General features: G+C 37.6%; 1 protein-coding gene across 1 annotated transcript in view; it reads right to left on the reverse strand.

Annotated features, from left to right (window-relative positions):
- Positions 1-638: 638 nt before the first annotated feature.
- Positions 639-23,497, reverse strand: part of CEP126 (centrosomal protein 126) — a 63,624-nt gene continuing 40,765 nt past the window's right edge. The window contains 5 exon segments of the mRNA XM_053705586.1: positions 639-3,405; positions 4,536-4,600; positions 13,116-13,325; positions 14,658-14,742; positions 18,204-18,325. Of these exon segments, the coding sequence (XP_053561561.1) occupies positions 3,304-3,405; positions 4,536-4,600; positions 13,116-13,325; positions 14,658-14,742; positions 18,204-18,325 (584 nt within the window). The 3' untranslated portion in view covers positions 639-3,303.

Consider the following 23,497-nt stretch of genomic DNA (forward strand, 5'->3'; position numbering starts at 1 on the left):
CCTAGGTTCCAAAATGGAGCTTTAAACACAAAGTTATTGGTTTAAGTATTTTGAACACTCAGTGCTGAAAATAGTGGGCAGGATAACGTGACATCATCGGCGAATAAAAGATATAACTTTTAGAACGTTATGAAACTTCGTTTTGGAGAAAATATAGGTCAGTAGGTTTTAATTAATGTTTATTAACTTTAATATGTTAGTTGTTTAGCTTAAAAATTATAACAGAAAGTAATCCTTTAAGCGTAGTAGGACTGCTGGGACGTAGGTTTGCGCATGCACAGTAGGCACGGAAGGAAAATGTGACAGTACACCGGCTTGGAAAAAGCAGAATGCCGTGAGCGGCTGCCTTCTTCCACATTCGGCAGCTAACAAAATTTACAAATGCGCATCCTTATAAATGCCTCTCATGTTGTTTGATAACAAAAGTGAGATGAATGTTCAACAATTACCATTAAAGAGGTTTGGGGTTAATAAATGTTAATAACCTTTTTTATTTTGTTAAAAAATATATCTAGAATAATTTATATATTTAGAAAAAAAAAGATATATCATCTTGGCTTTTTTTTTTATATATATTTTTTTTATGATTATTTGGACAGAGTCCCCAAAATCAAATCAAGAGAGATGCAGAAACAAAACACATTTATAAATTTATTTTGAATAGAAAAATAATAGATTTTTTTTGTTAAAACAGAAAACTGCAAATTAACATCCACTCACAAAAAAAGAGAGATGATGAGGTATTTCTTTTTAAGTTTAACAAGATCAGTCTAGTAAAGTGCATTGCAGTAGTTAACAAATATTAGTTTATAAATGAGACAAGCTACATTTGTTTTTTTATGGGGTTTGTACTCTGATATATTTTAAATGACAAATGTAAATTGTTCTTTTGCCCCATTCACGATTTTGTAATTTATTACAAAGCATCACAACGCCAAGCGCAAAACATATAACTGGTTACAATATGAACTGAACATTTTGCAGTCCAGAATGAAATGAAATATAAAACTTTCAGAACTACAAACATTTTTTTTCATCAATACAAATGGGTGTTTAGGAAACTCATTGCATTTTGTTCTGAACACAAATATCTTAAACTCTGTATATAAAATGTACCATCAGCTGTAAACATATATATATATATGTTATGGGTAAAGTCAGATATTGGGTAATCCTAGGATTACCCAGGTAAAACGGACATTATCCAAGCGGCTGTGGGTAAAGCCCGATGTAAAATAATAAATCCCCCCTGAGTGTGTACGCTCCATCGAGTCAGTGCATCAAACATATATACGAAGCACTGTAATTCCCCCATCTTCACTATCTTTTTTGCCTCCTGCTGGGTGGTTCAAGGGGGGGGGAGCCCCCCTCTAAAACCTCATTCCCCAAGGTTCACTTGGGGCGGATGCCAGAGGATCGGCAGGGCGCCTTTCTTGAAACCCCCAGACGGAGGCAAAAAAAATAGTGTAGATGGGGGAATTACAGTACATCGGGCTTTACCCACAGGCGCTTGGGTAATGCCCGTTTTACCTGGGTAATCCTAGGATTACCTGGACATCTGACTTTACCCGTAACACACATATATATTAATTCTTTATTTATGCATTCACAATTTTAAATATAAAAATTGTGTAGTTGAAGCCATGAAAACTACCAATAAGAATACATTTGCATTTCAAATATTTATAAATAAACCAATAAATATTTTTAATGTAATCTGACCTTTATATGACAGATTAATATACAGTATTTTTTAAAAATTGCATTTAATATATCTAATATTGCACATTTTGTAAAACAGGCATTACCTTGCAGACTATAGAAGCCATAGACTTATCTGAGTAGATCTTTTTAATTCAGGTTTCATCAACACTGAAATTCAGTTAATATATTTACTACAATAGTAGAGATGTTTATCTTTTTCAAATGAAGGGCTGTAGATGATTGTACTCCTAATATTCAGGTCTGGTGAACAAATTAGAAATCCTATTAACTGGAACAATAATGTTTACTTCTAGGTAAACAAGCTTTAAATGAGCAATTATTTGGCAACATAACCGCTACGAATGTGTTTACAAGTATAAAATACAGTATTTAGACTGAGAGCTAAATCATCTTCTTTATACCGGAAGTGATATATTTACTGGTGGTAACACCAAAAAAGGTAACACTCCCCTTCACCCAGATATTACCCTCCCATTCTTTGTATCTTCATTTCAGATTCACCTGGAGAGAAATTCGTTATACGTGACCCATATAGGGTGTGGCCTTCTTTCTATATTATAAGACCATTAGAATAGAAGAATAAATAAATAAAAATTGGCCAAATGTTTGGTAATACTTTGACCCCTTTAAAACTACAATACAGGACAATAAGTTTATAAGGATTTTCAATTTCCTTATGAACTTCCAGAGCTCATCAAGCCTGTGTAAAAGAACGTCCTTTCCAGAACTCAGACAAAATGACGGAAAAACTATCTGCAAAATATTATTAAGAGAATCAAACTCCTTTTGGAAAGAACAAAGGAAATGTCCTAAAAACAGCCTTATTCTCTGAAAAATCAGTTGGGTAGAAACATAGTTGCTCCCCCTCTAAGCTGTAAAACTTGTTAACTGTGAACAAAGCCACATAGAAGCGTGTACCCATGAACTCAAAGACTGACACAGCTACAGTAATCTGCAAATACAGAACTGAAGGCTGGGTGGGGTTTGTTGGGGTGGAAAGAGAGAAGTTTGAAGTCGTTTCAGATGATGTCTATCTACAAGTGGCAAAAGGCTTTATACCATACAGTAGATATAATATAATAGCATGAGACTGATTTAGTAATATTTATATCAGAGAGATTTTAAGTGCAAGTTGCCGCCATCTTAAATTTCAACTCAGATCAGTCAGCAAGATCAAGGATAGTTATTTACTTTTAACAGGAAGCAATATGTATTTTATCAGCTTATTTGGGAATCTAGAATTAAGGCACTTAGAGAAGGCACACATGGGATTGGTGATATCTTACATTACAGTATATGCACCCTCTTTAAATGTAGCAAATGTAACACACATTACACTATAAAAACCTGTCTGAAATGTCAAACAATTTAGGATAAACCACCAGAAATGCTGAATAATATATATATATATAAGCATGTGCAAACAAAATTAGCATTGCAACCAGCAAACAAATATAACAAAATCAGAGCTTTTCTATAAAATTATTATAAAAATAGTATTTTTACATTACATGAATATACATATTTCTATTTTATAATGGCATGTATTTTATACAGGAAAATATATCTTCTGTACAATCAGTATCTCCTCTGCAAACGTGTGCGTGGGTCTGCAGACAGACTGCGAATTCTCTGCGACTGTAATGAAGTGTCTGCAGGCTGTGATATTTGCTGAATATTCTGAAAAATGCAAAATGTTACACAATTAAAACCTTTTAAGTGTAAATAGTAAAATATCTGAAGATGATGTATCGTGCATCATTTGTTTGCTGTAGTGTTTATGAACCAGTACTTAACAACATAAAATAACTAACATATTCATTTGTTGCATGCTAAATTTTATTACCTTCGTAAATATTGAATTTAAGAGAGATATGGATGTTTTTTAAATTTAATGTTGAAGTAAAAAAAAAAAGTTTTCATTATTTAACAGCATACATAAAAGAACAAATGATGTTTGTTTGTTTTTTAATTCTAGAAATCTATAGGATTAAATATATTATATATATATATATATATATATATATATATATATATAATATATGCATATAACATTTTCAATGACCTATAAAAACTCACTTTTCTTTAAAAATATATGCAGTATGGTTTAAAGGACATTTTTTTCTGCTCCAATATTACATACATTGTCAAAGATAATACCCCCCCACCCTGCCAGTTCCTGCTTACGCTCCCCCCTCTTTGTCCTCCGCATAGCTATTTTACCATTTTTTTTCTTCTTCCAAAGCAGCAGTACACCCATTCCGAAGCTACCACCTGCTGTAGTATAGAATAGCAGGGTGCGCTCTCGCGTCTCTGCTAAAAATGTGCAGCCACCTACAGTTAGAATTGCCACCTCGGCCATGTTAAAACTGACAGTTATAAGTTACACAGAAAGGAAGTACAGAGAGGAACATTACTAATGCTGTCCAGCAACATTATTCCTGCATTACCCAATACATGTTCCTCCCTGCACACTCTGCAGCATGTGTAGCTCATAACTGTCCATTTTAACATGGCCAAGGTAGCAATCCTACCTACAATATGTAATTCAGTTCTCTTGCGTCCCTTTTTACTGTGAAGAACCGTAGAAGCTGAATTTACATATTATAGGCACAATATCTTGGGAAATACAGTGTCTGACTGCCTTTTCTAACTTTAAAACAACAACAGAATAAAAAGATACTTTTTTCAAACAAACATATCACTTATCATGCACACTTTATTGATCAACATTAAACCTATAAAGCTAAATATGATTGAACATTAGAAAACCCATAAAGAAACGTAGAAAATGTTAAAAATAGTCTTACCAAGGGTGATTTCACTGTAAAACCATTTGCCAATGATGGATTTTTAATAATGGCTTCTTGCACATCTAAAACAATAAAAAGAAATAAAATCAACCCATAAATATTGCTAAGTAAAATACTGTGCTGTACTGTTACATGCAGTTTTATTTGTAATCTTTTTGCAACAGTTGTTTTAGATTATTTTTTGTTTACAGGACAAATGATCATTGAAAACGGTACAGTAAAAAATATGAAGTGTCATGTGCAATGTCTGTTACTATTTCATTTCTAAGATCAGCCTCAGATAAATGCTTTTAATAGCCTATGTTCAGCATTACTTACAAAATGGTCGTCTAGTGAAACTATTATTTTATGATTTTGATTCTTCACTTTTATCTCAGTATTCATAGTTTATGTATTACAGTTATAAAAACCTTTATACAGTATGTAAACCAGATGCAGAGGGTTTTTGTGTGCGTTGTGTAACTCTTGTATTACAAGTTAAAAGTTTTTGCTCACACGCTAGCCTATGCACGCAAAAGGCCGAAATTTGAATATCACGATCCTGTTAACGTATTCCCCCCCATAGAAGTCAATGAATCTACGTACTTGCACGCAAAATAATCGCATATTCTCAAGAATGCTTACCCCGCATGAAAATATGAATATTTCACATTCTAATGTTCTTCACATAGCAAAATATGTTCTATTTATTCATAAATACATATTTCTAGATATATCTGATGGTATTTTGGTTATATATATATATATATATATATATATATATATATATATATATATATATATATATATATATAAATCCAAAATGGAAACCAGCACTCACTCCACTCTCTGGTTTTGACTTTCACAGACTTATATGAATAAGTACGGTGGTGGACATATAAGGTTGGTAAATGTATTTTATCTGTTTGTTGCTCTGATTAAGGGGATTGCCCCAAAACGTCACTGATAATACTGTAAATAAAGTCTGTGAAAGTCAAAACTGGAGAGTGTCTGTCTACTTTGGAGGTCTCTCTCTCTCTCTCTCTATATATATAAATATACTGTATATATATATGATTATATATAGGTATATATATATATAGGAATACAGTATCTATTCTATCTATGAAATATTTACATTAAATACACTGTATAACACTTTATTAAATATTGCATAAATATGCTTTTTCATGTTTTCATCTACTTAGCTGCAAAGCGCTCCAATGTACTTAAATATGTCTACATGTGTTTACATATGTATTTACATGTGTATATATGTCTGTAAATACATATATACACATATATTACATTTGTACACACATATAAACACATATACTGTATATATATATATATATATATATATATATATATATACATACAGTAGCTCACAAAAGTGAGTACATCCCTCACATTTTTGTAAATATTTTATTATATCTTTTCATGTGACAACACTGAAGAAATGACACTTTGCTACAATGTAAAGTAGTGAGTGTACAGCCTGTATAACTGTAAATTTGCTGTCCCCTTAAAATACCTCAAATATTTAAGGTAGTTAGGATTTTTTTAGTTAATTTAGGGGTATTTTAATTTGGGTTAAGTTAGGGGGTATTAGGTTAGGGAGTTTAGATGTTAGGTTATATCTTTGCATTGTGGGGGGATGGCAGTTTAGGGGTTAATACTTTATTTAGGTATGTTGCAATGTGTGGGGGGTGGCGATTTAGGCGTTAATACTTTATTTAGGAATTTTGCGATGTGGGTAGATGGCGGTTTAGGGGTTAATAGTTTAAGTATTTTGCGATGTGGGGGGATGGCAGTTTAGGGGTTAATGGTTTATTTAGGTGTGTTGCAATGAGGGGGGGAAGGCAGTTTAGGGGTTAATACTTTTATTTAGTGTTTGCGATGTGAGAGGATGGCGGATTAGGGGTTAATACTTTTATTTTTATTTTACTTTTATTTAGTGTTTGCGATGTCGGGGATGGGGATTAGGGATTAATAGGCTAGGGGCTTATGGTAGGGTGTTTCTTTCTCCCCCCCCACTTTTTTGTCTCTATCGATTTCTATGGGGGAACACATGAACGCACACTCGAAAATTCCACTTAGGAGTTTTTGCCCTTTTCAGGTTACCGCTAGAGCAAAAACATGATTTATGCTTACCTGATAAATTCCTTTCTTCTGTAGTGTGATCAGTCCACGGGTCATCATTACTTCTGGGATATTACTCCTCCCCAACAGGAAGTGCAAGAGGATTCACCCAGCAGAGCTGCATATAGCTCCTCCCCTCTACGTCACTCCCAGTCATTCGACCAAGGACCAACGAGAAAGGAGAAACCAAGGGTGTAGTGGTGACTGGAGTATAATTTAAAAAATATTTACCTGCCTTAAAAAACAGGGCGGGCCGTGGACTGACACACTACAGAAGAAAGGAATTTATCAGGTAAGCATAAATCATGTTTTCTTCTGTTAAGTGTGATCAGTCCACGGGTCATCATTACTTCTGGGATACCAATACCAAAGCAAAAGTACACGGATGACGGGAGGGATAGGCAGGCTCTTTATACAGAAGGAACCACTGCCTGAAGAACCTTTCTCCCAAAAATAGCCTCCGAGGAAGCAAAAGTGTCAAATTTGTAAAATTTGGAAAAAGTATGAAGCGAAGACCAAGTTGCAGCCTTGCAAATCTGTTCAACAGAGGCCTCATTCTTGAAGGCCCAAGTGGAAGCCACAGCTCTAGTAGAATGAGCTGTAATTCTTTCAGGAGGCTGCTGTCCAGCAGTCTCATAAGCTAAACGTATTATGCTACGAAGCCAAAAGGAAAGAGAGGTAGCAGAAGCCTTTTGACCTCTCCTCTGACCAGAGTAAACGACAAACAGAGAAGACGTTTGTCGAAATTCCTTAGTTGCCTGTAAGTAAAATTTTAGGGCACGAACTACGTCCAGATTGTGCAGTAGACGTTCCTTCTTCGAAGAAGGATTTGGACACAAAGAAGGAACAACAATCTCTTGATTGATATTCCTGCTAGTGACTACCTTAGGTAAGAACCCAGGTTTAGTACGCAGAACTACCTTATCCGAATGAAAAATCAAATAAGGAGAATCACAATGTAAGGCTGATAACTCAGAGACTCTTCGAGCTGAGGAAATAGCCATTAAAAATAGAACTTTCCAAGATAACAACTTTATATCAATGGAATGGAGGGGTTCAAACGGAACGCCCTGTAAAACGTTAAGAACAAGGTTTAAACTCCATGGCGGAGCCACAGTTTTAAACACAGGCTTAATCCTAGCCAAAGCCTGACAAAAAGCCTGAACGTCTGGGACTTCTGACAGACGTTTGTGTAACAGAATGGACAGAGCTGAGATCTGTCCCTTTAATGAACTAGCAGATAAACCCTTTTCTAAACCTTCTTGTAGAAAAGACAATATCCTAGGAATCCTAACCTTACTCCAAGAGTAACCTTTGGATTCACACCAATATAGGTATTTACGCCATATCTTATGGTAAATCCTTCTGGTAACAGGCTTCCTAGCCTGTATTAAGGTGTCAATAACTGACTCAGAAAACCCACGTCTTGATAAAATCAAACGTTCAATTTCCAAGCAGTCAGCTTCAGAGAAGTTAGATTTTGATGTTTGAAAGGACCCTGTATCAGGAGGTCCTGTTTCAGAGGTAGAGACCAAGGTGGACAGGATGACATGTCCACCAGGTCTGCATACCAAGTCCTGCATGGCCATGCAGGTGCTATTAGAATCACTGATGCTCTCTCCTGTTTGATTCTGGCAATCAATCGAGGAAGCATCGGGAAGGGTGGAAACACATAAGCCATCCTGAAGTCCCAAGGTGCTGTCAGGGCATCTATCAGGACTGCTCCTGGATCCCTGGATCTGGACCCGTAACGAGGAAGTTTGGCATTCTGCCGAGACGCCATGAGATCTATCTCTGGTTTGCCCCAACGTCGAAGTATTTGGGCAAAGACCTCCGGATGAAGTTCCCACTCCCCTGGATGAAAAGTCTGACGACTTAAGAAATCCGCCTCCCAGTTCTCCACTCCCGGAATGTGGATTGCTGACAGGTGGCAAGAGTGAGACTCTGCCCAGCGAATTATCTTTGATACTTCCATCATTGCTAGGGAGCTTCTTGTCCCTCCCTGATGGTTGATGTAAGCTACCGTCGTGATGTTGTCCGACTGAAACCTGATGAACCCCCGAGTTGTCAACTGGGGCCAAGCCAGGAGGGCATTGAGAACTGCTCTCAATTCCAGAATGTTTATTGGCAGGAGACTCTCCTCCTGACTCCATTGTCCCTGAGCTTTCAGAGAATTCCAGACGGCACCCCAACCTAGAAGGCTGGCGTCTGTTGTTACAATTGTCCAGTCTGGTCTGCTGAATGGCATCCCCCTGGACAGATGTGGCCGAGAAAGCCACCATAGAAGAGAATTTCTGGTCTCTTGATCCAGATTCAGAGAAGGGGACAAGTCTGAGTAATCCCCATTCCACTGACTTAGCATGCACAGTTGCAGTGGTCTGAGGTGTAAGCGAGCAAAGGGAACTATGTCCATTGCCGCTACCATTAAGCCGATTACCTCCATGCATTGAGCCACTGACGGGTGTTGAATGGAATGAAGGGTGCGGCAAGCACTTTGAAGTCTTGTTAACCTGTTCTCTGTCAGGTAAATCTTCATTTCTACAGAATCTATAAGAGTCCCCAGGAAGGGAACTCTTGTGAGTGGAACAAGTGAACTTTTCTTTTCGTTCACCTTCCATCCATGTGACCTTAGAAAAGCCAGTACTAACTCTGTATGAGACTTGGCAGTTTGAAAGCTTGAAGCTTGTATCAGAATGTCGTCTAGGTACGGAGCTACCGAGATTCCCTGCGGTCTTAGTACCGCCAGAAGAGCACCCAGAACCTTTGTGAAGATTCTTGGAGCTGTAGCCAATCCGAATGGAAGAGCTACAAACTGGTAATGCTTGTCTAGAAAGGCAAACCTTAGATACCGGTAATGATCTTTGTGAATCGGTATGTGAAGGTAAGCATCCTTTAAATCCACTGTGGTCATGTACTGACCTTCTTGGATCATGGGTAAAATTGTCCGAATAGTCTCCATTTTGAACGATGGAACTCTTAGGAATTTGTTTAGGATCTTTAAATCCAGGATTGGTCTGAAAGTTCCCTCTTTTTTGGGAACCACAAACAGATTTGAGTAAAACCCTTGTCCCTGTTCCGACCGTGGAACTGGATGGATTACTCCCATTAACAAAAGTTCTTGTACGCAGCGTAGAAACGCTTCTTTCTTTGTTTGGTTTGTTGACAACCTTGACAGATGAAATCTCTCTTGGAGGAGAGTATTTGAAGTCCAGAAGGTATCCCTGAGATATTATCTCTAGCGCCCAGGGATCCTGGACATCTCTTGCCCAAGCCTGGGCGAAGAGAGAAAGTCTGCCCCCCACTAGATCCGATCCCGGATCGGGGGCCCTCAATTCATGCTGTTTTAGGGGCAGCAGCAGGTTTCCTGGCCTGCTTGCCCTTGTTCCAGGACTGGTTAGGTCTCCAGCCTTGTCTGTAGCGAGCAACAGATCCTTCTTGTTTTGGAGCAGTGGAAGTTGATGCTGCTCCTGCTTTGAAATTCCGAAAGGAACGAAAATTAGACTGTCTAGCCTTAGGTTTGGCTCTGTCTTGAGGCAGGGCGTGGCCCTTACCTCCTGTAATGTCAGCGATAATTTCTTTCAAACCGGGCCCAAATAAGGTCTGCCCTTTGAAAGGTATATTAAGTAATTTGGACTTAGAAGTTACATCAGCTGACCAGGATTTTAGCCACAGTGCTCTGCGCGCCTGAATGGCGAATCCGGAATTCTTAGCCGTAAGTTTAGTTAAATGTACTACGGCTTCCGAAATGAATGAATTAGCTAGCTTAAGGATTCTAAGCCTGTCCGAAATGTCGTCCAGAGTAGCTGAACTAAGGTTCTCTTCCAGAGACTCAATCCAGAATGCCGCTGCAGCCGTGACCGGCGCAATGCATGCAAGGGGTTGCAATATAAAACCTTGTTGAACAAACATTTTCTTAAGGTAACCCTCTAACTTTTTATCCATTGGATCTGAAAAGGCACAGCTATCCTCTACCGGGATAGTGGTACGCTTAGCTAAAGTAGAAACTGCTCCCTCCACCTTAGGGACCGTTTGCCATAAGTCCCGTGTGGTGGTGTCTATTGGAAACATCTTTCTAAATATCGGAGGGGGTGAGAACGGCACACCGGGTCTATCCCACTCCTTAGTAATAATTTCAGTTAGTCTCTTAGGTATAGGAAAAACGTCAGTACTTGTTGGTACAGCAAAATATTTATCCAACCTACACATTTTCTCTGGTATTGCAACTGTGTTACAATCATTCAGAGCCGCTAACACCTCCCCTAATAATACACGGAGGTTTTCCAGCTTAAATTTAAAATTTGAAATATCTGAATCCAATCTGTTTGGATCAGAACCGTCAGCCGCAGAATGAAGCTCTCCGTCCTCATGTTCTGCAAGTTGTGACACAGTATCTGACATGGCCCTAGCATTATCAGCGCACTCTGTTCTCACCCCAGAGTGATCACGCTTGCCTCTTAGCTCTGGTAATTTAGCCAAAACCTCAGTCATAACAGTAGCCATATCTTGTAATGTTATTTGAAATGGCCGCCCAGATGTACTGGGCGCCACAATATCGCGCACCTCCTGAGCGGGAGATGTAGGTACTGTCACGTGAGGCGAGTTAGTCGGCATAACTCTCCCCTCGTTGTTTGGTGAAATTTGTTCAATTTGTACAGATTGACTTTTATTTAAAGTAGCATCAATACAGTTAGTACATAAATTTCTATTGGGCTCCACTTTGGCGTTAGTACAAATAGTACAGGTCTCATCCTCTGAATCAGACATGTTTAACACACTAGCAACTAAACTTGCAACTTGGAAATATTATACAAGTAAAATACAATGCAAAACGTACTGTGCCTAAGAAGCACAGAAAGATATATGACAGTTGAAATCAATAAACTGAAAAGGTTACAGCATCAAACTTTGTAAAACAAAACACAATTTTAGCTTGTTCCCATTAGCAAAGAATAACTAACCCTGATGGCCTAAAATTTTTTTAAGAATAAACGTTTTTTATCACAGTCAACTACAATCTCACAGCTCTGTTGTGAAGTTTACTTCCCTCAAACAAGCTTTGAAGACCCCTGAGTTCTGTAGAGATGAACCGGAACATGCAGGAAAACAACAATGACTTTCTGACTGAAATTTTTGATGCGTAGCAAAAGCGCCAAAAAAGGCCCCTCCCCCTCACACACAACAGTGAGAGAGATCAGTAAACTGTCAGAATTAGATCAAGCAACTGCCAAGTGGAAAAATAGTGCCCAAACATTTTATTCACCCAGTACCTCAGAAAATGAAAACGATTTTACATTCCAGCAAAAACGTTTAACATAAATTAGTAAAAAGCCTGTTGCTTGCAAATAGGCTAAAGCTTATATACACAGTGTAATTCCAGTGAAGTACCATTCCCCAGAATACTCAAATGTAAAATATACATACATGATATTGTATCGGTATGGCAGGATTTTCTCATCAATTCCATTGTCAGAAAATAAAAACTGCTACATACCTCTTTGCAGATTAACCTGCCCGCTGTCCCCTGATCTGAAGTTTACCTCTCCTCAGATGGCCGAGAAACAGCAATATGATCTTAACTACTCCGGCTAAAATCATAGTAAAAACTCTGGTAGATTCTTCTTCAAATTCTACCAGAGAAGGAATAACACACTCCGGTGCTATTAAAAAATAACAAACTTTTGATTGAAGAAATAAAACTAAATAAAATCACCATAGTCCTCTCACACATCCTATCTAGTCGTTGGGTGCAAGAGAATGACTGGGAGTGACGTAGAGGGGAGGAGCTATATGCAGCTCTGCTGGGTGAATCCTCTTGCACTTCCTGTTGGGGAGGAGTAATATCCCAGAAGTAATGATGACCCGTGGACTGATCTCACTTAACAGAAGAAATATTTTTTTTCAACTTGTAATACCAGCGGAACCCGAGAAACACAAAAAGCCAATTTTTTTTTTACCATGGCTTGTAATCTAGCCCACAGTGTTTAAAAAAAAAGGTGGCTTAGTGGTATCAAAAGAGTGACTCATGTGAGAGCTTTTGCTTGGATGTAAAGAGAAAAAATGCAGGTGAGGGGATCTGCCCATTCTTAACACCCCCAGATGCCCATGTTGGGCTTCTGGCTTAATAGGTTATTCTGCGCTGAAAAATGTACACGTGCAGTAAAAGCAGCACTGTAACACAGCAGTTGCATGCACACATCTGCGCATGCACAAAACTTACAATCCCTAAGTGCCTCACTTAGCAAGTAAGTTCACAAGCCCACCTGTCGCTTCATGTAAAGGCAGAATACAACAGACTCCTTTACAATTTGTATAATTGTCTTCTGCTTATATTACTCTGTAGACATACACTGAATGCCATAGTGCTGCTGAATATGCCAGTGCTTTATACATGAATACTTATATAATAATGAATGAGAAACACATAGCAATCTGGACAACAAATGACTTTATACATACTATGCAGTCTTTGATTGAGGCGGTCTATTGATTGAAGAATCCTCTGCTCTTCAAGTGAAAGAGCACCTAGGCCAATGTGCTGAGCTTTGCGCATCAGGAAGGCTTGTTTATTTGCTTGTATCGCTTGCATGGCAGCGAGAATCTCTCCGTCTGTAGCAGATGTCTCCACCAGATTTTCTGCCAGGACGAACTGGGCTGTACTTTCTGAAACTAAAGAGATTGTAAATATTGTTGAATCTAAACAATCCAACTGTAATGATGTATAACTAATATTTTTACAATGTAATGGTGCCAATCAGCAATTAACCAGACGTTCATATTAATGATCATTCAAACTGTGGTCATTTTGTTTATAAAACGTACTGAGGAGTGTGACTATCTATTCATATAAATATTCAATAGTACAAAGCTAACATATCAACAGCGATCACTTGATGCAATACGACAACATTTCTTTTTCACTGGAGAGGATAACAATCGTATACATAATTATTTCCCTTCTAAAGCCACATTTAGTCTGCAAGCTGATGAGAAATATCATAATGCTGAATACCTTGGATAAAGATTTGATAATAAGTGACTTGGTAATCAAAATGAAATCACTTTTTTTTGTGTTAAAACCTCATAAAATACTTTAAATCCTTATAATGGTGCTGCTAAATATATTGATGACAAAAAACACAATGCTATCATCTATATGGCACACATGAACTAGCTCTGACTGGCTGCAAAAAGCTAATAAAATGCCCTGAAATAATAGGCGGCCTACAGGGGCTGAGAGACAGGCAGCAATTTAGAGGTTATAAAGGTTATTAATATAACAATGTTGGTTGTGCAAAGCCGTTGAACGGATAGTAAAGGAATTATCTATCTTTTTAAACAATAAAAAAAGACATGTAGACTGTCCCTTTAAGAGGGGAGAGGGTATTATATGGAGGTAGAACACTTTATTGTTAATAAGTAGTATTATAAGGCTAAATTTCTTTTTCTTAAGTAAGAGAAATGAGCAGTCCTTCTGTTGTCAGTGTAGTACATTTTGATCCAAATCAGATAATGATTTGGAACAAAATATATAACATAACACAATCACGTAAGCCCTGATAATATTTTTAAGCTCACAGTATGTTCTCTTTAATTGTGACGATAAATCAGGAAGGGATCAGATCCAGGACATAAGCAATATTAATATTAGTACCTAAAACAAACTACAGGAGAGATGATAGTTTAAAAATAAGAGAAGCTGTTAAACTACTCCTAATATCAGTGAATTAGCCCTCATATAGAAGAGTAAACAGGTTTTCTTAAGACTAAATCATTTACTGCAAACTTACATTCTAATTGATTTATTCTGTAACTTATTTTGCCAGAAAGAACTGAAAATCTAGTAGTTGCATATCTCTTAAAATGCTCCTGCGAGAAACAACTTGTAGTAAAATTAGTTTTATGTGAGATGCAAAGAACAGTTTTATAATGTTCTATATAAGAATCTACTGACCAGAATTCAGCAACAAGTATAATAAGTCATACCTAAAGTAAACATACCTTCATTAGGGTTTGGCACATTGTGTGATGCTTTTCCTGGTTCGAGTGCACTTGGAAATGGACTTATCTTCATAGAATGTAGGTTCTGTTAAATAAAATATTAGATATAGAAATGAAGTTGTTGTTTTTTACTTATAAATAAATCTTGTAACAACGCACTGCAGTAAGCAATACCTGCTTGGTACTTAGCTTTTATCAACTTGTAGAGGTAGAACTTAAAATGTATCAAATGAGTGAATGCAAATTTTAATGAACTATTGCCCGGTTTTTAATACTCCTATTAAAAACAGGGGCACTTTCATTCATCAAACTTTACATTTCACTGGTTTTATTGAAATACTTACCTTTTCTTTTTGAAAGCCGCTGCAGTGCTTCCCCCACCCGTCGCAAGCCTCTTTCTACGTCAGAAATGACGATCCCGGCCTTCCTCCCAACCACGGTGTTGCTTTAGGCAATAATTCCCCTGGGGGGAAGCCGTGAGGATGCTGGAATCGTCATTGCTGACGTATGAAGAGGTTTGCGATGAGCTGGAGAAGTGCTGGAGCGGCTTTCAAGAAGAAAAGGTAAGTATTTTAACAAAACCAGTGAAATGTAAAGTTTGATGAATGAAAGTGTCCCTGTTTTTAATAGGATTTTTAAAAACTGGGCACTCATTCCGCAAAATTTACATTCACTTTAAGCCTCGCGTGTTATGGTATCACCTTATAACATATGTGACAGATAAATAGATTAATTCCTTAAAAAGAGGCGCTCTCACTAAATATTACAGTTTCTTGGGATAATAAAAAGCACTAATCAATATTTAAAATGTTATGCATTGTCATGTATACTGCAAACTTTTTTAAGTTTAAGCTTGTTGTGTTTATTAGTGAGCATATAGATATATACGTGTCACTATATATTTATGTCATAGTAGTCAGTAGCATTAAATTATATTTTTACGTAACAGGCATGCAGTTATGTAGAACTAGAATTGTAATTATACTGTCTTTAATAACAAACAATAAAAACAACATGCAACATTAATTACATTTATGTGTATATAATTGATATGCAAACATTTTAAAAATATGCATTCTACATAACAATGCATCATTTTAAATATTGAATATTTATTTGTTGGGCCATAGCTTCTACATTTAGTATTAAAGGGACAGTCAAGTCCAAAAAAAACTTTCATGTTTCAAATAGGGCATGTAATTTTAAACAACTTTCCAATTTACTTTTATCACCAATTTTTCTTTGTTCTTTTGGTATTCTTACTTGAAAGCTAGACTTAGGAAGGCTCATATGATAATTTCTAAGCCCTTAAAGGCCGCCTCTAATCACATGCTTTGTATTTGCTTTTCACAGCAGGGGAGAGCTAGTTCAGGTAAACCCTATAGATAATATTGTAAGCATGCCAATGGATTGTGGCAGACACTGCACTAATTGGCTAAAATGAAAGTCAATAGATAATAAATAAAATGTCATGTGATCAGGGGTTTGTCAGAAGATGCTTAGATACAAGTTAATCACAGAGGTAAAAAGTGTATTATTATAACTGTGTTGGTTATGCAAAACTGGGGAATGGGTAATAAAGGGATTATCTATCTTTTAAATTAACAAAAATTCTGGTGTTAACTGTCCCTTTAAGTTATGGCAGTTTAGGGTTCAATGTTTAAATAATATGCATAGTCATGTACAATGCATTTTGTTTAAGGTATTGTATATATCTATAGAGTAAAAGGTATTTAATGTTGCATAAAAAAACATTAAAAAATAAAACATATTTTCAAATACATATTTATGTTTGAAATAATAAACACAGCAAGCAACAATAAATCCCTTTTAAGATATCTACAATACTTTAAATAATCTACATTGTACAAAGCAAAACCTCATGCAGTCTGGGCAATTCAAGAGCTTCCCAGGTAGCTCACCTCCAGTCTTAATGGAATCTGGAACCAAACAAGGGCATTGCCAACAACATGTCCCTTAGTGATATGTTAGAAATGAAACCACCATCCAATTCTTGAATTGTGTATATAAAAGCCCTACCAAGTTCACTTGGAGGTTATTTTAATAAAAATATGTTTCAAGCATTAAAAACAATGCTGAACATGTTTCGCAATATAAACAGTATTGCTTCCTTAAGCAGCTTTTATATATATAATTTGAGACTGGAGGTGAGCTAGCTGGGGAGATCTTGAATTGCCCAGACTGCATGATATGTACTCTTAGACAAATGCATCTGACTTGTGACTATCCTTCATTTGGGGGATCTTTCAAGGAGGGTATTTGATTATCGGAGATATTGTGCCATTGGAGCGCCTTCTTTCTCTTTATTGGTACAAGAAAGAAAAATGTTGTGTTTCATGTCCCTTTAAATCCTTTTTATATCACATCATGAATAAGCAATAGTTTAAATGTGTAACATATTTTCTTCAGACATTTGCATACACAAATTAAGTCATGTTGGACAGAAGTCTTTCTAATCTCCTTTCAGTTCATCTATAGCCTTGTGTACACAAAGACGAAAAAGGCTGATATTTAGCCAAATAAACAGATTCAATTAATGGCTTATTCAAACAGCTTTATTTGTGTTCCAGTGATTTCACTTTTCCCGTCAGATACATTTTAAGATCTTTTATTATGTGTAAGTTATGCAGTTTAATCAATTTATTCCAGTACTGAACAACAATTATTACATTTATGTACTGAAGATAAAATACTTGTTGTTGACATTTCAATAGATAAATGTTGCTACTCTACTGAATGAAATACTACACATCTGCCATTTTGTGAGACATTAAAGTGACGGTAAACTTTCGACTTTGTATAAACTGATCCAGAATGTTAACAATATTTTAAACAGCATTTAATTTGTTGGTTGTTATGAAGATGCGCTATAACTTACTTTTTAATCTAGCCGTGTCATTATAATACCACACACTCTGCCAACCACTTCAAAAGTAATCTTTGTGATCTAAAGGTTTGAAATGTTTTCCAATCAGCGCTCTAGCAGTACGGCACTTTCGTTGTAGCTTTAATACCAACTGGAGAACAGTTCAAACCGTTAGCTCACCAAAATAATTACTTTTAAAGTGGGAGGCGGGAGAGCAGGGTACTTGAATTTCAGTGCTACATTAAAAAGTAAGTTATGGTGCAAATTCATTATAATAGATTAATTAAAGTGAATTTAAAATATTGTTTCCATTCTGGAGTGGAAAGTTTGCCATCACTTTAATCTCTTGATAACGGCAGCATGGTTTCTCTCTGGGATTTTATTCTGTTTTTAATTTCCCTCTTTGGGTTATCCAATGTAAATCTTCAGTCAGTGATAACTCAACAAAGAAACAACCAACATTATAGTGCAGTTCAGTTGCACATAAAATTGCACTAAATGGAATATACTCGCAAGCAGGTGTGTGAAAGTTGTGCTTTTATTATAAACAGCCGGAATCTTCTTTGCATTAAATAATCTCCAGTTTAATAAAACCAAATATAAAAAGCTAAATGCAGATAAAAAACACATCACTTTAAGCCTGGGTTTTTGGTTCTTACCTGGGTGTGCTGAGCCCGCCAGCCTGCGGAGCTTTGTGTGAATCTTCTTTGCTCCAAAAGTGCTTTGCGTTTATTTTCGGTGCTCTCTAGAATCTGTTTTCTTCGTGCAATAGTACTGTAACCTTGGGAGAAATAGGATACATTTGCAACTTATCTGAAAGCATTTGTGCAACAAATGTTATTGCTGCTTCAAATCATTTTTGTTCCTCTGTCTGGTATTAAGGATACATGGTAGATCTATAACATTAAAGGCATACTAAGCCCCTCTTGCTTTTGTGTACAAATTGTGCTTTGTCCCATGCTGCCTAGAGAAGCCAAAAAGCAAAATATGTAGCCTAGGTTTGAAAATGCTGCAAATGACCTAAAGAAGCTATTTGATGTGTAGCATTTGTAGGTTACAGAATTTGTTTCCTACAGCCTCCTAGGGACAAGAACATGTTTAATGTCCTTTTAATACATTAGATTTTGCATAAAATGTTCAGAATGGCTAAAATACTAAAGGCCACTAATAAAATTTAATATCAAGTTATAAACAATACTCAACTTTTATAATGCTGTCGGCATTTAACATTGCACGAGTAGTTCTAGTGAACTGCTTGTGCAATGACGCCCCCTGCAGATTTGCGGCCAATCAGCCACTAGCAGGGGGTGTCAATCAACCCGATCGTATAGGATTGGGCGGATTGATGTCCGCAGCCTCAGAGGCAGCGGACCAGTTAAGGTCTTAAGACCGCTGCTTCATAACTGCTGTTTCCGGCGAGACTGAAGGCTGGCGCAAATAGGGGCATCAGGGGTCATTCGGCCCTTGATAAATCGGCCCCATAATATTACCAAGTGCCACCCCCACCACGCAGAAGATTAGCTGGTACAGTATGTTCTGCAACATGACATCTACAGTCATTAATAGGTGTTACATCTGTATATGCACAGAGTCAGCGAAACAAGGTTAATTAATTTTTTTACAATTTGCACAACTGTAGATTACATTTAAAAAAAGGCAATTTTTCTTGAAATTAATATAAATAAGATTTGTATCTGAACCAACAGTGGACTAATACTACGTAATAAAGTATCAAACAGATAATGAATACTTGTATTTTATTTGGATGTCGAAAATCAAAACTTGAGTTATCAGAATATGAGAAATTTAGCTAAGAACAACACAGACTGGGCCGAATTATCAAAGTGCACGCAGACATGATCTGCTGTAGTGGATCGTGTCCGCCACACATCGATAAATGCAGACAGCAATTTATCATTGCACAAGCATTTCACAAGAAATGCTTGTGCAATGCCGCCCCCTTCAGATTCGCCGCTAGCACGGGGTGTCAATCAACCCAATCGTATCTGATCGGGCGGATTGCTGTCTGCCGCTTGAAGGCTCGCACGGCTTGATAAATCGTCGCCTCTGTGTGCACTACAGTATGATCTGTATTAGTATCTAAAAATCCAAATTGTTAACAAGTTATTGCTACATGAAGCAACCCTGTCTAAAGACACTTAGTCCTAATATAGTTGTCCTGCCTTACACCTGTTTTCTGTTCAAATGAGGATATGGATAATAATTTCTAAACTTACAATTAAGTTAGGTCCAAGCATATGCAAGAGGACTACTTTAATGTGACAACACACATTCTGAGTGCCGGTGACTACAATTTTGTGTATTTCACTATGAGCTGTGATAGGAAAGTGTTCTAATAAAATAAATTATGGATTCACAATGGGATGTAAACCACGGACATTAGAATAAGAGGCAAAACTGTGCCCCGGAGCCAAAGCAATACTAGAGATATAAAGCTTTAAAGCCGTCTTATAACAATATTTTATGCACATATGAAAAAAGTAATGCATGCATTCACATATATGTAACTTTTATGAAAATCCAATTCATGTTGAAAACCCTTTATCCAAACTGCTTGGAACAGAAAAGGTTTAGATTTTGGAATATTTGCTGAGTGGATGGAACCACGTGTAAACAACATCTTATGTCATTTAGGCAATATGTACATGCCATAACACAGCTTATACATGTAACATAAAGGTATTTTTATATGTTTCTTAATACATTTGTATACATAGTACTGTACTGTAATCATAAAGGTATTATTTGTTGTTTTAAATAAATCTAAACTATTATTTGCATTTTAGAACACACAAAAAAAAACAAAATAACACCAAGGACATAGGCAGAGAAGATTGTGACTTACAGACAGGGAAAATAGAACATTTTGATAATTTTACTTTTAAAAAAATATTAATTAAAAAGTTTGGATTTCGGAATGTTTGGATTTTTTAATTCCGGATTTGTATCTTTATTGTATTGCATGCACTGGTCACATTTACACATCTGATCTGGTTGATATATAGTTTTGGATACTGGACTGGCCTGGACAGACCTCACAGTGTATAAGAACATTGTACACATTACTTTATTATATTTAAAAATGAAAAAATTGAACACATAATAATTAAAAAAAATGCTAGTACAAAGAAAGTTCTTTTTGGCTGAATATGTCAAAACATGATGGATTGCAATACGTATGTCTTTTTTTCTACACATACAGCCATACCATACAATGTAAAAAAACATAATTTATGCTTACCTGATAAATTTATTTCTGTTGTAGTGTATCCAGTCCACGGATCATCCATTACTTATGGGATATTAACTCCTCCCCAACAGGAAGTGCAAGAGGATTCACCCAGCAGAGCTGCTATATAGCTCCTCCCCTAACTGCCATTACCAGTCATTCGACCGAAAACATGCAGAGAAAGGAAAACCATAGGGTACAGTGGTGACTGTAGTTTAATGGAAAAATTACCTGCCTTAAAGTGACAGGGCGGGCCGTGGACTGGATACACTACAAGAGAAATAAATTTATCAGGTAAGCATAAATTATGTTTTCTCTTGTTAAGTGTATCCAGTCCACGGATCATCCATTACTTATGGGATACCAATACCAAAGCTAAAGTATACGGATGACGGGAGGGACAGGCAGGCTCTTTATACGGAAGGAACCACTGCCTGAAGAACCTTTCTCCCAAAAACAGCCTCCGAAGAAGCAAAAGTGTCAAATTTGTAAAATTTGGAAAAAGTATGAAGAGAAGACCAAGTTGCAGCCTTGCAAATCTGTTCAACAGAAGCCTCATTCTTAAAGGCCCAAGTGGAAGCCACACCTCTAGTAGAATGTGCTGTAATTCTTTCAGGAGGCTGCTGTCCAGCAGTCTCATAGGCTAACCGTATTATGCTACGAAGCCAAAAGGAGAGAGAGGTAGCCAAAGCTTTTTGACCTCTCCTCTGACCAGAATAAACGACAAACAGGGAAGACGTTTGTCGAAAATCCTTAGTTGCCTGTAGATAAAATTTCAGGGCACGGACTACATCTAGATTGTGTAGCAGACGTTCCTTTTTCGAAGAAGGATTAGGACACAAAGATGTAACCACAATCTCTTGATTGATATTCCTGTTAGTGACCACCTTAGGTAGGAACCCAGGTTTAGTACGCAGAACTACCTTGTCTGAATGAAAAATCAGATAAGGAGAATCACAATGTAAGGCAGATAACTCAGAGACTCTTCGAGCCGAGGAAATCGCCATTAAAAACAGAACTTTCCAAGATAACAACTTGATATCAATGGAATGAAGGGGTTCAAACGGAACCCCCTGTAAAACATTAAGAACTAAGTTCAAACTCCATGGTGGAGCAACAGTTTTAAACACAGGCTTGATCCTAGCTAAAGCCTGACAAAAAGCTTGAACGTCCGGAACTTCTGACAGACGTTTGTGTAAAAGAATGGACAGAGCTGAAATCTGTCCCTTTAAGGAACTAGCGGATAAACCCTTTTCTAAACCTTCTTGTAGAAAAGACAATATCCTCGGAATCCTAACCTTACTCCATGAGTAACTCTTGGATTCGCACCAATATAAGTATTTGCGCCATATCTTATGGTAAATCTTTCTGGTAACAGGCTTCCTAGCCTGTATTAAGATATCAATAACTGACTCAGAAAAACCACGTTTTGATAAAATCAAGCGTTCAATTTCCAAGCAGTCAGCTTCAGAGAAATTAGATTTTGATGTTTGAAGGGACCCTGGATCAGAAGGTCCTGTTTCAGAGGTAGCGACCAAGGTGGACAGGATGACATGTCCACTAGATCTGCATACCAAGTCCTGCGTGGCCATGCAGGCGTTATTAGAATCACTGATGCTCTCTCCTGTTTGATTCTGGCAATCAATCGAGGAAGCATCGGGAAGGGTGGAAACACATAAGCCATCCCGAAGGTCCAAGGTGCTGTCAAAGCATCTATCAGAACCGCTCCCGGATCCCTGGATCTGGACCCGTAACGAGGAAGCTTGGCGTTCTGTCGAGACTCCATGAGATCTATCTCTGGTTTGCCCCAACGTCGAAGTATTTGGGCAAAGACCTCCGGATGAAGTTCCCACTCCCCCGGATGAAAAGTCTGACGACTTAAGAAATCCGCCTCCCAGTTCTCCACTCCCGGGATGTGGATTGCTGACAGGTGGCAAGAGTGAGACTCTGCCCAGTGAATTATCTTTGATACTTCCATCATTGCTAGGGAGCTTCTTGTCCCTCCCTGATGGTTGATGTAAGCTACAGTCGTGATGTTGTCCGACTGAAGCCTGATGAACCCCCGAGTTGTTAACTGGGGCCAAGCCAGAAGGGCATTGAGAACTGCTCTCAATTCCAGAATGTTTATTGGTAGGAGACTCTCCTCCTGATTCCATTGTCCCTGAGCCTTCAGAGAATTCCAGACAGCGCCCCAACCTAGTAGGCTGGCGTCTGTTGTTACAATTGTCCAGTCCGGCCTGCTGAATGGCATCCCCCTGGACAGATGTGGCCGAGAAAGCCACCATAGAAGAGAATTTCTGGTCTCTTGATCCAGATTCAGAGTAGGGGACAAGTCTGAGTAATCCCCATTCCACTGACTTAGCATGCACAATTGCAGCGGTCTGAGATGTAGACGTGCAAAGGGTACTATGTCCATTGCTGCTACCATTAAGCCGATCACCTCCATGCATTGAGCTACTGACGGGTGTTGAATGGAATGAAGGACACGGCATGCATTTTGAAGCTTTGTTAACCTGTCTTCTGTCAGGTAAATCTTCATTTCTACAGAATCTATAAGAGTCCCCAAGAAGGGAACTCTTGTGAGTGGAAAGAGAGAACTCTTCTTTTCGTTCACCTTCCATCCATGCGACCTTAGAAATGCCAGTACTAACTCTGTATGAGACTTGGCAGTTTGAAAGCTTGAAGCTTGTATCAGAATGTCGT

The sequence above is a fragment of the Bombina bombina genome, chromosome 3 (assembly GCF_027579735.1).
Source record: "Bombina bombina isolate aBomBom1 chromosome 3, aBomBom1.pri, whole genome shotgun sequence".
Taxonomy (NCBI): domain Eukaryota; kingdom Metazoa; phylum Chordata; class Amphibia; order Anura; family Bombinatoridae; genus Bombina; species Bombina bombina.